The 15,340-nt window shown below is 44.4% G+C and overlaps 1 protein-coding gene and 1 pseudogene across 1 annotated transcript; both read left to right on the top strand.

Annotated features, from left to right (window-relative positions):
- The first annotated feature begins 8,626 nt into the window (after nt 1-8,626).
- LOC115325669 lies at nt 8,627-9,847 on the top strand. Its single transcript, XM_029986382.2, has one exon. The coding sequence runs from the start codon at nt 8,681-8,683 to the stop codon at nt 9,845-9,847; it is 1,167 nt and encodes a 388-aa protein (XP_029842242.2). The 5' UTR covers nt 8,627-8,680.
- Nucleotides 9,848-13,503: 3,656 nt separating this feature from the next.
- LOC120843008 lies at nt 13,504-15,098 on the top strand (annotated as a pseudogene).
- Nucleotides 15,099-15,340: the final 242 nt, after the last annotated feature.

Genomic DNA, 15,340 nt, shown 5'->3' with positions numbered 1-15,340 from the left:
TGGTCGCCTACTTCTAAGTGCTGCCGATAGATGACGTAACGTGAAGTACGAACGGATAGCGAAATGATGCGGGGCCTTGTTCGATGATCTGCGTGCAAGAAATGTGTGTGTGTTTGTGTGCGCGTGTCTGTATGAGGGGGGGGGGGGGGGGCATTAAGGTATTTAAATACCGATTTTCGTATTTGGTTTACAAAACAAAAAATTTGGCACTTCAAAAATTGTGTTTTAGAGAGACACGCGCCGCGCTGAGGTAGTGTCAAAACTTTCAGAAGTTTGTCTGCTAAGTTGGGTGGCGGGGCATCCTACGGCCCAAATCTACCCGGCGGGACCAAATGAGACCGGGACATTGCCGCCTGGTGCGAGTGGTCAGCGGCGAGTTCATCCGTAGATGTTTTCACACTAAGGTTTCACACTAAGGTTTTCACACTAAGGCTAAGTGAATTGCAGCACAATACGTTAAGAATCCGATATTTCCGGTTCGTCTAAGGTGGGTTCAAAGCGCCAGCATACGTGCTAGAGTGTGACATATTTCCTCTCAAATAATTCCTCGTATGAAAAAAATGGCCGCATTGGGTTTAATTATTATTGTGCAGCACATCAGTTAAATATATAGTCGGTGAGAGGAACGTCTATAATCTATGGCAGACAGGTTAAGAGTAAATCGAACGCTGGAGGGGAGGCGATATCTTTTTCAGCATTCAGAGTTCGATCTGCTCATTTGGAAAGAGGTGAGAGGAGCTTCCATTTTACTCTTAACCTGTCTGTCACAGACTATGGACACCCCGGATTAAAAAAAATTCTAAAGTTTGTATCTCGCTTTATTTGAAAAAATGAGTATCCTATTTGGCCGCGCTTTGTAGCTCTTTCTTGCACGCTCCTGCTCTAACTTTTTCTACTGAAGATTTGCGAACGTCTGTGAACTGACAAAAAGCTCATATTTTGTATTAAATAAAACAGCGCAAAAAGGACGGGAAAGTGGAAAACACACTAACAAAGCGCTGTTGGATCGTGCTAATATAATATTGTTTACAGCTGTAAAGATTACAGCTTTAGAAGGCCAAGTTCTACTTACGGCTGCATGTTTCGTAACTTTGTGCATGTTCAGTTTCTTTTCACTGTTATGACATTCTGATACATTATTTGACGCAGACTTGGAAATAAGGGATTTGAATTGAAGGATCTTCGGGCCAAATATCTACCCTACAACTAATCCTTCTGTCTACTTGCAGTCGTGCGAAGATAATAAGCAAGCTTTGATGAAATGGAAACAAGAAAATGAAGATGCTATCCAGAGAATTAACACGACACTGTGTCCACAAGCAGGAGAAGGTGACTGATAACATTCGTTCTTTGGATGTTGATTCTGCAGCATGAACCGCAGCATGAGTTGCCCTTTAGTGTTGCTTCTCTCGCTCCCTTTTTTCCTCTCCATCCTGGCGGTGATTGATGGCGTCGGGATGCGGCCCGCACAGTGCGACTTCCGCAGAGCCGCTTCGTGAATCTCGCTTGTTACGATTAATGATACCTACATGTGATCACATTCGATAAATTATGAAGTATACCTTTTCGTTTTATGCTTATGCATTGCTTGCTGCGGGTTGGGCATGCTTTATGTTGCCTTGGCCTGGGTGTAACGCGTTTTCGTCACAAACGAGCGTATCGCTCTTCGTACGAAATTGAACCCATAAACATATTCTATGCCAGGGGTGGCCGCATGCGGCTCTTCGCGTGTTAAAGTGCGGCTCGCGGCTCCTTCCCCTAACCCCCCCCCGCCCACACACACACATACACACACCCCCGTTTCCCTCCCGGTCACACGAGCACTTCCCCGAGAAGATAAATGAAATGCGTTTTAAATTGAAAGATAGGTTGCGCTTTGGTAGTCGTGTGCTACTGCTGCCTTACGTACAGCTGAACTGCTTTTGACTCGGATAGATTAAAAGAAGTTCAAGTTTCGTTCATTGCGCAGGACAAAAGTTTGCCCCCCCCCCCCCCCCCCCCCCCCCCCCGCGGCTCTTGGAAATTTCGTGGTCTTGCTCGCGGGTCTTAGTCCGGGTCAGCCTGGCCACCCCTGTTCTATGCTAATACAGAATGAAACCGGTTGTGAGTGGACGAAGGAGCTATTCGGAAAGCCAACCTGGTGAACTTAATCCCGTGTGGTCCTTGAGTCTGTGAGGAAGAACCAAGAAGGGGGGGGGGGGGGGGGGGGGGGGGACTTCCAGAGATTTTGAATAAGTTGTATCGAACATGAAAATTGCCGCAAGTGATAGCAAGAACTTAGGAACCATCTGGAACCCTCAGATCGCCGCAGTCAACTCTTCCTCTAAGACTGCGGCACTTGAGATCCCTGAATAAGCTACATATTTCATTTAAGCGAAACGACCACCACAACACTAAGGCCCATCAAAGCAGGCATATGTTAAACACTGAGGTGTGTCGTTGCGAAACTCGTCTTCTTTGTTCGCTAAGAATTGCAGGAGTCCTTCCTAACAAAAATATACCCGTTGGAATAGAAAGAAAAAAAAAACACGAAAACTTTCATTTCACCTTTAGCGTTTGGTTGTTTCAGGCGTGTTATCTCAAGGTGATTCCACTGATCTCCAGACGATCCCCAAGGCAGGGGGCTGCCTTTCCTTCATGAAGGAAGTTGGAGAACCTGTGTGCAAATCTCGTGGAGCAGGAGTGAGTTCCTATCTTCAGTGAACTGACTGAAATATATGTTTCAATCATAGATGTCTTGACTAAAAGAAGAATCGCTGCCCCAATGCACGGGGTAACCCATGTTTTCTTGAAATATTTAAAGTTGCCTCTACAATTCTGATAATCCCGGAGGGAAGACTTTGTCGTACGTGCATTACACGTCCTTTATGGTTTGTTATACCAGTTTACGGGGAGCTTTGAGTGGCTTCTGATGCGTTGCATACAGGGCACGCTCGTGTGCTCCCCGAATTCATCAGAATGATGAAGGCAACTTTAAATCGACTCAGGAAGGGAACGTGTAGGGGTATGTTTTAATAAGAAGTTCTTGTGGCTTTGCTCCTTTCCGAGGGCGTATGTAGTGCTTTGGGTCCTTTATGCTCTTGGATTGCGAGGATGAAGTAATCGCAAGAGGAGGAGGTTTATTGCACCCCCTATGCTATCAATAGGTAAATGTGCGAAGTCATGACCTCATACGTCCGCTACTCTATCCGTTGGGCGCGGTGGAGAAAAGCTCACCAGAGGAAAGCTCACCAGCGTGGTCACTGATGAGGCCAATGACGTTAGTTGAATTTACATATTCAGCATTAGATATCAAGTACAAATCTAAAGTTGCGAGGTCCCGTGTTGGAATGCTCACCATCTGTGTTACTTCAAAAGCTTATAACAAACAAACAAACTCGTTGTAGTGGCTCCGATGCGCAGAGTTTGAGAATGGCTCCCAGTCTATTCCTGGATAATTAAAGTAACCAGCAAGTATCAGAATATCGTTTCGGTAAGCAGTCTTTACTGCGTTAAGGCAGGCGCGCAAGCTTTCGTTAAAGTCACCAGGGATAGTGCTCGGTGGACGGTAACAGGCACCAATCAAAGCGTGGCGAAAGTTCAACCCTACCCGGATACAGATTATTTCCAGGGTAGAATCGCACTTTCCGAGGAAACATTGAATATCATTTTTAACTGCAATGAGTACGCCCCCTCCCCTCATAGGAATTCGATCCTTTCTGAAAAGTTTGCAGTTTTTACTTAAGATTAGTGCAGAGTTCTTGACACTGGATGTCCACCAAGTTCCTGTACCGAGAATAATATCTGGGTCGCATGACGGAGTAATGCACTCGAAATCATCTTGTTTGAAAACTAAGCTGCAAAAATTCGCTAAAAAGAAAAAAAAAAAAAAGATAACCTTGGTACATTTCTAGGGCAAGATACCGCTCCAGATATTTCGTTTCGAGTGAGTCACTCGGCCGGACGTGGACTTGCACGTGGTGAGACAAGCAATTAGATGACAGCAGCGCTTTCATTATCGTACACATACATTTGGTTTCCAACACGTAGCTTGTCGAAAGATAGCTTTTATCTAATATCCTGGTCTTAAAATTGGAACGCGAAGTCCCACGACTTTTGCTTAGCGAATTCCACGTTGAGTAAAAATCCGCAAAGATCCAAACTTTCGGAGACAACACATTTCTTAGTTTGTGAGCATTTCGTAGGATCTCATCTTTGCTCATAAAGCTTAGAAGCTTGACATTGACCGGCCGGGTCGAACCGGTTTACCTTTGATTAAGCCGATGAGCTCTTTCTCAGTGATGTTTTCTTTTATGAAGTTCGGAACCAACGACTCTGTGTCACTCCACGACTCGTTTTCACCTTCGGACAAGCCCTTCTGAATAAAGTTGTTTCTCCGCATTCGGTATCTCATGTCGTCAAGACCTTCAGTAAGCAAAGTCCTGTGATCATGCACAATCGCAGGCTCATGCAGAACATCAGCCAGCGTTTTGGTAAGGGTAGCAACATTTTTTTTTACGCTGGTGATTTCGTTGACCTTTGCCTCCAAGGCAGAGGTCAACGAACCCGTAACCCAAAATTGGCAATCCCGCCATTGATTGCGTCTAGCTTCTGCGAGCTTTCTTGTTGGGATTCAGCAGAAGTCGTTTGTTAAGGCCTCGATAGCACCTTGCAACTTATTCATTTTTTCTTCGGAAGTCAGAGGGCCAGGGTTTGTCTCAATTTTCCCGGGTGTGGAAAGCAACGCCAGCATAACGGTTGCCACAGTAAACAACTTAAGCAACCAAACGAGCAAAAACAGGAAATATTTAAACATCCTGGTGGTACGTGGCGCAACCTTTGTTTCGATTTATTTGAAAATCGACCAATGCGCACTCGGTGCATTTGGACATCAACGCCCATAATGTTCACACCCTAAAAAATTTGCAACCGAAAAAAAAAAAATCTTACAGCGTAAAACCTACCTAGAAGAGGTTCACGACAGGTTTAGCTACGGTGACAACTTAGCTGCAAATCCCGCAGTTTGAATGGCGACGACCCCTTTTGTAGGCGGCTGGACTGCGGGAGACCGGATGACGTAAGAACCAGTTGGTTGAAGCAGATTTCTTATCGATAGTGTAGAAGCAGTTTGTGGACACACGTAGAGGGCTGTAACAGCACTGTCAGCGTTGACCGTGGGCGAAGCGGATGCAGTTCCGAGTCCTGGCAGCAGCAGAACGGCCACGAGGGCAGCAAAAAATCCTGGAAGGGGTTCACGACATGTTTAGCTACGGTGACAACTTAGCTGCCAATCCCGCAGTTTGAATGGCGACGACCCCTTTTGTAGGCGGCTGGACTCCGGGAGACCGGATGACGTAAGAACCAGTTGGTTGAAGCAGATTTCTTATCGATAGTGTAGAAGCAGTTCGTGGACTCACGTAGAGGGCTGTAACAGCACTGTCAGCGTTGATCGTGGGCGAAGCGGATGCAGTTCCGAGTCCTGGCAGCAGCAGAACGGCCACGAGGGCAGCAAAAAATCCTGGAAGGGGTTCACGACATGTTTAGCTACGGTGACAACTTAGCTGCAAATCCCGCAGTTTGAATGGCGACGACCCCTTTTGTAGGCGGCTGGACTCCGGGAGACCGGATGACGTAAGAACCAGTTGGTTGAAGCAGATTTCTCATCGATAGTGTAGAAGCAGTTCGTGGACACACGTAGAGGGCTGTAACAGCACTGTCAGCGTTGATCGTGGGCGAAGCGGATGCAGTTCCGAGTCCTGGCAGCAGCAGAACGGCCACGAGGGCAGCAAAAAATCCTGGAAGGGGTTCACGACATGTTTAGCTACGGTGACAACTTAGCTGCAAATCCCGCAGTTTGAATGGCGACGACCCCTTTTGTAGGCGGCTGGACTCCGGGAGACCGGATGACGTAAGAACCAGTTGGTTGAAGCAGATTTCTTATCGATAGTGTAGAAGCAGTTCGTGGACACACGTAGAGGGCTGTAACAGCACTGTCAGCGTTGATCGTGAGCGAAGCGGATGCAGTTCCGAGTCCTGGCAGCAGCAGAACGGCCACGAGGGCAGCAAAAAATCCTGGAAGGGGTTCACGACATGTTTAGCTACGGTGACAACTTAGCTGCAAATCCCGCAGTTTGAATGGCGACGACCCCTTTTGTAGGCGGCTGGACTCCGGGAGACCGGATGACGTAAGAACCAGTTGGTTGAAGCAGATTTCTTATCGATAGTGTAGAAGCAGTTCGTGGACACACGTAGGGGGCTGTAACAGCACTGTCAGCGTTGATCGTGGGCGAAGCGGATGCAGTTCCGAGTCCTGGCAGCAGCAGAACGGCCACGAGGGCAGCAAAAAATCCTGGAAGGGGTTCACGACATGTTTAGCTACGGTGACAACTTGGCTGCAAATCCCGCAGTTTGAATGGCGACGACCCCTTTTGTAGGCGGCTGGACTCCGGGAGACCGGATGACGTAAGAACCAGTTGGTTGAAGCAGATTTCTTATCGATAGTGTAGAAGCAGTTTGTGGACACACGTAGAGGGCTGTAACAGCACTGTCAGCGTTGATCGTGGGCGAAGCGGATGCAGTTCCGAGTCCTGGCAGCAGCAGAACGGCCACGAGGGCAGCAAAAAATCCTGGAAGGGGTTCACGACATGTTTAGCTACGGTGACAACTTAGCTGCAAATCCCGCAGTTTGAATGGCGACGACCCCTTTTGTAGGCGGCTGGACTCCGGGAGACCGGATGACGTAAGAACCAGTTGGTTGAAGCAGATTTCTTATCGATAAAGCAGTTCGTGTACACGCGTAAAGGGCTCTAGCTGCACTGTCAGCGTTGATCGTGGGCGAAGTGGATGCAGTTCCGAGTCCCAGCAGCAGCAGAACGGCCACGAGTACAAAAAAAAAATCCCGGAAGAAGTTCAAGACAGGTTTAGCTACGGTGACAACTTGGCTGCAAATCCCTTTACGCGAAATCGGTTGACATAAAAGGAGAACGAGGGCTACAGCCAGGGTGAAGAATAAAAATATCGAGGTGATTAAATCGCGATATTCAATCAGACCGGTGATGCTTTTAATGCGCATATGTTCTGCACTTAAATCAAAAGAATCATCACATAAGAAATATTTATATCAGACTGAAAACGGATCCAAAGGCAGTCTTTGGAGCAAATCGATGCATTGAGTGTTATTTCTACCTTCTACTTCGTTTTTTTCGCAATCAAATCAGAACGCAAAAGATAGAAACGAAAACTCAGAAAGTAACGTCCTATTGCAAGAAAATTAGATCGCGAAAGAGAAAAGTTTCGTTAACAAAAAAACTAACGTGTTTTTGTTCTAGTAATGCGGGGTTTTCATTAAGAAAAATTTCCTAAAATTGCAGTAATTCATATCTCCGCATTTGTTTCACTGATCGCAAGAATTTATCAAACAATCTGCCGTGTTTTAAAAATACATAGTGTGATAAATGATCAATATTCTCTAGCTACAGTGATTTCAATTAATACACGATTTTAATATATATATATTTAAATCTGATTTATTCCATTTTTATAAAGATTTTTTTTCTTCGGCTACAGCAGAGCGACCCAATGTGAGGTGTGTGCACTGCGTGACACTGTCAACATAAACAAGCGATGCACTTTTTTTTTTCTTTCGTCCTTAAGAAAAACTTAAAAATATATTTATATCGCCGAAATAACATCTTTCTGGCGTGAACGTGGTTTATGCGTTTGAACGAGTTGCGAGACTTCAATCGCTGTAAACATCGTCCAAATGACATCTACTTGCGCTGTCTGGCACGGCAGAACTTAAAGGTCATTTGAAAACCCTAAAGGCCTTTGGCGTAAAGGTCCTTTTAGGGGCCCGTCTGACAGAGGTATAGTGTGGCAAAGCCGGAATGCGTCAGTAGAATTAGTGTACGTCTAGTTAAGCTAATACATACCTTAATAACGTCACAGTAATTTTGCCAAAGGTTGCAATTTGAGGCGTGAGATTTTGACATCTACCACCTCGACGTTTTCACAATCAGCCTCTTCATTCGCACCTAAATCTATGTTTTCTAAAACATGTTTCACCGGCGGCTCAGAAAAATTTTTTTTTGTGAATTAACGCGGGTATGTTTGTACTTCATTGGTTTTTTTTATTTTTTTTTTTTTCATAACCCTCGTTATAATAATATTACAAGACTGCAATGTTCTATTATTAAGGACAATAAAGGTTTGGCGGATGACGAGAAAAGGCCGACAGATGCTCGACTGGACCCAAACCTTATATCGAAAAATCTCCCAAGTTGCGGACAAAACGTCGCTTTAAAGTGTTTAAATTATAAAGTCGAGGTGCTCCGTTATATTGTTATTATACGCAGGTTGATAACATGTTTATTAGTAAAGCATAGGTTGCATAAAGTCGAGTGGGCATGGAAGCTCTGCAGCCATGAAGTTGCTCATGTTTTTCGTCCTCCCGCAGTTCCTGAGCGTGCCGGCGCGTGGGTCCCCAACTAACTGGAGTCACGATGACGGCGCGGTTTTCTTCCGGCATCCGGACGGCAATCTTCAACCTGCCAATCACTCGTCGACAGCACCGTCCTGTCCTGGTATCAAGTTCATCGAGAACCTCGTTCACACCACGTCATCAGCAGGGACATCGACAGCGGCAGCTATAAAGGAGCTCCCCTTGCGACAGCGCGCCAGTGGGCATGGAAGCTCTGCAGCCATGAAGTTGCTCATGCTTTTCGTTCTCCCGCAGTTCCTGAGCGTGCCGGCGCGTGGGTCCCCAACTAACTGGAGTCACGATGACGGCGCGGTTTTCTTCCGGCATCCGGACGGCAATCTTCAACCTGCCAATCACTCGTCGACAGCACCGTCCTGTCCTGGTATCAAGTTCATCGAGAACCTCGTTCACACCACGTCATCAGCAGGGACATCGACAGCGGCAGCTATAAAGGAGCTCCCCTTGCGACAGCGCGCCAGTGGGCATGGAAGCTCTGCAGCCATGAAGTTGCTCATGTTTTTCGTCCTCCCGCAGGTTAGTAAACAAAAACCTTGCCATTGTTTTAAATCAGACAATGTTTGCCTTGTTATGCTTCCATGCCCCGAAGCTTGTATTGAGTCTTTTAGAGTTCTGCTGCTGTTGTTGTCTGGTGATGTTGAGCGGAACCCAGGTCCCATGTCAAAACCCCAAGAAGAACAATTACTTAGCTTACAAGAAACAGTCGATAAACTTAAAAACAGTCATGCTATACTTCAACAAGAAGTAAACCTTTTAAAAGAAAAACAAAAACAAAGTGAACAGACAGTTTCAACACTTGAAGAGCGACTTAACAAACTCGCGAGTGAACTCGACGCACTAAAGCAGAAGGATACTAGTAGCGCCGCGACTACTGAACCCCAGCTTACTGCTGCCTTAAACGAACTATCTCAGCTAAAAACACGTTGCGATGATGCAGAGGGCAGATCCCGTCGCTGTAATCTTTTATTTTTTGGCATCACCGACGCAGACAAGGAAACGTGGGCTCAGTCAGAGTGCTTGGTCACTAGCTTGTGCTCCGAAAAACTAAACGTGCAAGTTGAATCATCTAGGATTGAAAGGGCGCATCGCCTAGGAGCATTCGACCCTCAGAAATGTCGCCCAATAATAGTAAAGTTTTCTTCGTTTAAAGATAAAGATAGCGTTCTTTCATCAGCCCACAAGCTTAAAGGAACTCGCGTAGCCATCAGCGAAGACTTCCCAATTTCTGTCCGGCTCGCACGCCGTCATCTTCTTGATTTTGCAAGGCCAAAAGGCACCCCCTACAGACTGCGTCATGATAAACTTTTTATAAATGATAAGTGCTATGTATTCGATGCCGCTCTCGGCGCCGTTAAAGAAAAAGACACATAGCCACGCCAGCGCTTCTTCTCGTCGCCCTCTAGGAGTCGACCGGCAAAGCACCATGTTATCACTAACAAATCTTCAAGTCATTCTATCCTATTTACTAACATTAGAAGCCTAATACCAAAGAGAGACGAAATAATTTCAGTAATCGAAGCGTGTAATGCCGCTTTTGTTGTACTTACAGAGACGTGGCTAAGCCCTGATATATCTGACGTTGAGCTATTTCCCTCGCAACTAAACTTTCGAGTGTATAGGTCTGACAGAAAAACTAGAAAAGGAGGGGGCGTACTTTTGGCCATAAAAGACCATATACCATCACGGCTAATACCGCTTACCACTGACCTAGAAGTTGTTTGGGTGTATCTTTGCACAACGCCTTCCGTAATAATGGGTGTGTATTACAGGCCGCCGGATAATAAAAGAGATTTTGTTATTGAGCTGTATAAATGCCTTTCTGAACTCGCATGTAAATATCCTAACGCTTTAGTTACCCTTTTTGGTGATTTCAATTACCCAAATATTGACTGGTCTACTATTTGTTCTAGCTGTGCATTTTCTCAAGAGTTTATTGACCTTTGTTTAGATTTTAACCTATCTAATGTTATCACTCAACCCACTAGAATTACCAATCGCTGCAGCAACGTACTCGACCTATGTTTAAGCAATGACCTTTCTCTCTTCAGCAACGTCACATACTTACCCAGCATTAGCGACCACCTCGTCATTGAGCTAACATTCTCCATCACTACTCCTAAGAAATCACGTTATTGCAAATTCATTCACGATTATGCGAGAGCCGACTACGCATCTATCAACACCAACCTCGAAGAATTTTATCACATATTCTCAGTAAACTTCGCAGAAAGGACGGTCAATGAAAACTGGATTCTTTTCAAAGATAGACTAACATCCCTAATCAAACGTTTCGTTCCACTCACTCGAATTATATCCGATAACACTAACCCTTGGTACGATAAAACAGTTCATTGTCACTCCAACAGGAAAAAAAGAGCTTATACGAGGGCAAAGGCTCATAACACTAACGCATCTTGGAATGCCTATCACGAATGCGCTAGGGCCTACAAATCCGCGATTCATGATGCCAAATCCAAATTTTATACTCATGACCTCCCCAACATTTTAACCAATAAACCTAAAAAGTTTTGGAAAGTAATTAACCCAGCACTCTCTCTTCCATTACAATTCGTTGACGAGTACGGCCTTCCACTTTCTGACGAACATAGTGCTCTTGAAACTAACAACTTTTTTAGCTCGATCTTTACCAATGAAGACTTGTCAAGTATGCCCAACTTGTGCCAACCCCTTCATCCTCCTATGAATCCTATCATGATCGACCGCTCTGGTGTACTGAAGGCCATTGATCAGCTGAAGGTGTCTTCTAGCTCTGGCGACGACCAAATAAACTCGAAAATATTAATAAATACTAAACACGTCTCTTCAACTTTCCTCTGCGACATTTTCTCGCAGTCTCTTCAACTTTCTGAAATTCCATGCGATTGGAAAATCGCTAACGTCATCCCCGTTTACAAAGCAGGTGATCGCCAACTAATCAACAACTATCGCCCGATCTCGCTCACCAGTGTGTCGTCTAAACTCTTAGAGCATATACTCTATTCTAACATAATAAACTTTCTAGACTCCCACAGCCTTCTTTTCGAGCATCAGCACGGCTTTCGCAAGTCATACTCATGCGAAACACAACTAACAGCTTTTCTTACTGACGTTTACTCAAACTTTGATTCTAATAAGCAAACTGACGCCATATTTATTGATTTCTCCAAGGCATTTGACAGGGTCCCTCATCAACGTCTCTTACTGAAACTTAGAAATATTAATATCCATCCCTCAGTCGTCAAATGGATCTCCGAATTCCTCACAAATCGCACCCAGTACTCATCTATTAACAACACCAAATCTACCACCTGCACTGTAACCTCCGGCGTCCCCCAGGGAACCGTTCTTGGCCCCCTTCTATTTTTAATATACATTAATGATCTCTACCTCAATATCTCCTCTTCAATACGTCTCTTCGCCGACGACTGTGTAATTTATAGACCTATTAATTCAAACCACGATAATCAAATTTTGCAGAATGACCTCGCACTTATAACTCAGTGGTGCCACAAGTGGCAAATGACTTTAAACTTTAATAAATGTAAATCTCTATCATTCACCCGCAGTTCACATGTTTCATCCTTTTCTTATCACCTTTCCACTATCCCAGTAGCTACCTGTTCCTCATATAAATACCTAGGCGTTCACCTGACCTCTGATCTGTCATGGACTACTCACATAAATGCTGTCACTGCCGATGCTAACCGTACTCTCGGATTTCTTCGCCGTAACCTCAGACTAGCTACACCTTCAGTAAAACTACTAGCTTATACGACCTTGGTCAGATCAAAACTTGAATTTGCTTCATCCATATGGTCACCATGGCAATCATATCTAACTAACAACCTTGAATCCGTTCAAAACAGAGGTCTTCGTTTTATTTACTCTGACTACTCCCCATACACTAGCATATCAGGATTACGCAAATCAGCTAACCTTGACTTACTTTCTTTACGTCGAAGGGTGTCACGTCTCACTCTTCTTCACAAAATCTTTTACCACAACAACCATCTAAAAGATTCTCTACTATCACCTCCCTACCGTATTTTCCCTCGTTTTGACCACTCATGTAAACTGCGCTCAATTACTTCGTCATCTGTCTCCTATAAAATGTCGACTTTACCATCTGCTATTGACGATTGGAACTCATTACCTGACCTCATTGTAAACATGACTGATACTAACAAGTTTGCTGCAGCCGTTAACCTCTTTCTTTCTGAAATACAAGTATAGATTACAGCGTGTTTTTATTAACTATTTTTGTTGATGTTTTTAGTGTGTTCACTCCCTTGTATAATGCCCCCTGGGGCCCTCAAGGAAAATAAATGATGATGATGATGATGATAACCTTTACTTTGATTGATAAGTTAAGTATTGTCCTCCTTTTAAAGCGATACTTAACCGAAATTTGGATTTCTCAAAATAACGCCGCTGAAGCGGTAAACGGGACGCAATGAACTCTAGAACGCCACTCATACATCGATATCTCAAACGGATGGCTGTATTTTTGGAAAAGGGCGCGATCAAGCGAGGGCTATTACATCATGGTCCTCCTGGAACATTTGAGAATGAGGGGAAACTGCCTCGCTTCACTCCTCCTCGCTTCGGTTCACCAGCTCGACAGGAATCAAGACGTAGCGAAAATTAAAGGGAATGAGAATCGTGACGTGACTTGTCTCGCCGGTCTTGTCGGCCGTGTTCAATCCCGCAAGCTTCCAAAACATACGGCGATCCGTAAGAGATATTGCTGTATGAGTGATGTTGGGTTTTGCAGCGTCACGCCTATCTGTCCAGCCTTGTTTTGTGAGCTCAAAATTTAGGTTCAGTAACCCTTTATCACGCAGAATGTGACTAACAAATGCGTAACGACGTTGATAACGTTGGTTTCTACAGTAAAACTTACCCAAATATTTTTAGGGCTTTGGTCAGTACGCCATTTATGACTGCTCTGTTCAATGCAAGTCATCCAGTGTGATGATTCCATTACCCAGAGACATACCCTGTGAAAGGGGAAGATTTGTAAGTACATGCAAAATATTTATTATCTCTCTCTCTCTCTCTCTCTCTCTCTTGTTGTTCGATTCGGTCACTCTCTCTGTTTGATATTTATCTAAAGCTTTTAAATTTCATTTTCTCTTACCTAGATTTGATCCTCCAAGTTCATAATATATTGCGTTACAATCAGGGTTGTAAAGTACCTAGGTACAAGTAACTGTAAATCGGTATCTAGGTACTTTTGTTGTACCTGAGGTACAAACCTAGGTACTTTCATTTCTCAGTATCTGTATTTGTATCTTAGGTACATTTTCCAGTAACTTGTAACTAAGTGAAGTTACTTTTTACAGGTACTTTTCTATTCACTTCGTCAAAATCGTAGAAAATACAATATAACATATAACTGAAAATATATTATAATTACAGTCGTAAAGCAATTTAACATCACGTAGTGTTTCCACGCAATAAATCGAACACCAATTGTGCACTTTACAAAACTGCAAATGTTTATGAAGAAAAAAAAAACTGGGAGGACGATTAACCTTCGCCTTTAAGAGTTGAACGCGATAGGGTTATCGGGCCCCACTATGGCCTTCTCATTCGCTTCTCGTGCTTTTGAGTCACACAACGACCTAGTTCTTATGATACGACACTCCTGGCGCGATCGAGAAGCTTTTGCCAGTGCTTTGATGCCATTTTACCCCGCAAGGTTTATTTATGTGTTTGCTTGGCACGCGCTAACAACACTCGATGCGATAATGCCTTTACGCTGACACAGACATCGAGGCGCTCTAATGATGGCAGGATCGCAGTGCCATTTCCAAGCCCTCCGTTGCCTAGTCAGTAGCGTGTCTGCTCGCAATTGAATGGTCGTGGGTGCGATCCTGCGTAAATTCTTTAAAAAAAAATTTTTTTTTTTTTTTTTAAGGCGAATGAATTAGTTTGTCTAGTGGAAGTTTGGAGGAGGTTTGCGAGAATTTTAAAATTCCGCGATTCACGAAGTCAGACATTGACTTTATTGACGAGTATGTTCAGGTGTTTACACCTCTCGCACAAGCTATAACTCTTCTCCAGCGCGAAAACAGTATGTTCACGGCATATCTTATGCCTACAGTGGCTTCACTTCGAAAAAAAAATGTTCGCGTTGCTGTTTGAGAACTTGAGGTACTGCCGCCCGGTGGTCGAGAGCTTAATCGCGGCGATCAATAAGAGGTTTGCCGGTATGGAGGAAGAAAAACATTTGATAATATCTGCCGTATGCCATCCAAAATTTAAGGTTGCATGGATAGACAGCGAAGTGGAATGGAAGCGGGCCTGGGATTATCTAAAGAGCGAACTTATCCGAACATCAACTATAGAAAAAGCGTCGTCAGGCGAACAAAGTGGTGGGGATGAAGAGGACTGTGAGCACTTCTTTAACTACGAAACATCGTCCTCATCTGCTACATGGGAGCAGGAGTTTGTACAGTACACCGAACTTGCTCCCACAAGAAGTCTGGACTGTCCCAAGCACATGTCGCTGCTGAAAAGCGCGTTCTTAAAATTCAACACAGGGCTTCCAAGCAGTGTGGCGTTGGAGCGCGTTTTTAGCATAGGAGGAACAATTGCTACCAAACTGCGATCTTAGATGTCGGATGAACATTTCAAAGAGGTCCTGATTCTGAGGTCAAATCGAGCACTCAAGTGAAAAAGAAAGTCTTCGAATGCTCTGGTGAGAGCGTTTTGCTTTATTTCTTCCATTGACACCAATAAAGCACGTTTATCAAACCTGTTTTTGTGTACATCCCAGTATACAAAGGATTTAAAGATACTTGACGTGAAAATAAAAAGTACCTTTGAAGGAACTGTACCTGTACCTAGGTACATTTT

This window comes from Ixodes scapularis, unplaced genomic scaffold (genome assembly GCF_016920785.2).
Source record: "Ixodes scapularis isolate PalLabHiFi unplaced genomic scaffold, ASM1692078v2 ptg000324l_1___fragment_2___debris__unscaffolded, whole genome shotgun sequence".
Taxonomy (NCBI): domain Eukaryota; kingdom Metazoa; phylum Arthropoda; class Arachnida; order Ixodida; family Ixodidae; genus Ixodes; species Ixodes scapularis.
This window is presented reverse-complemented; position numbering and strand designations above follow the sequence as displayed.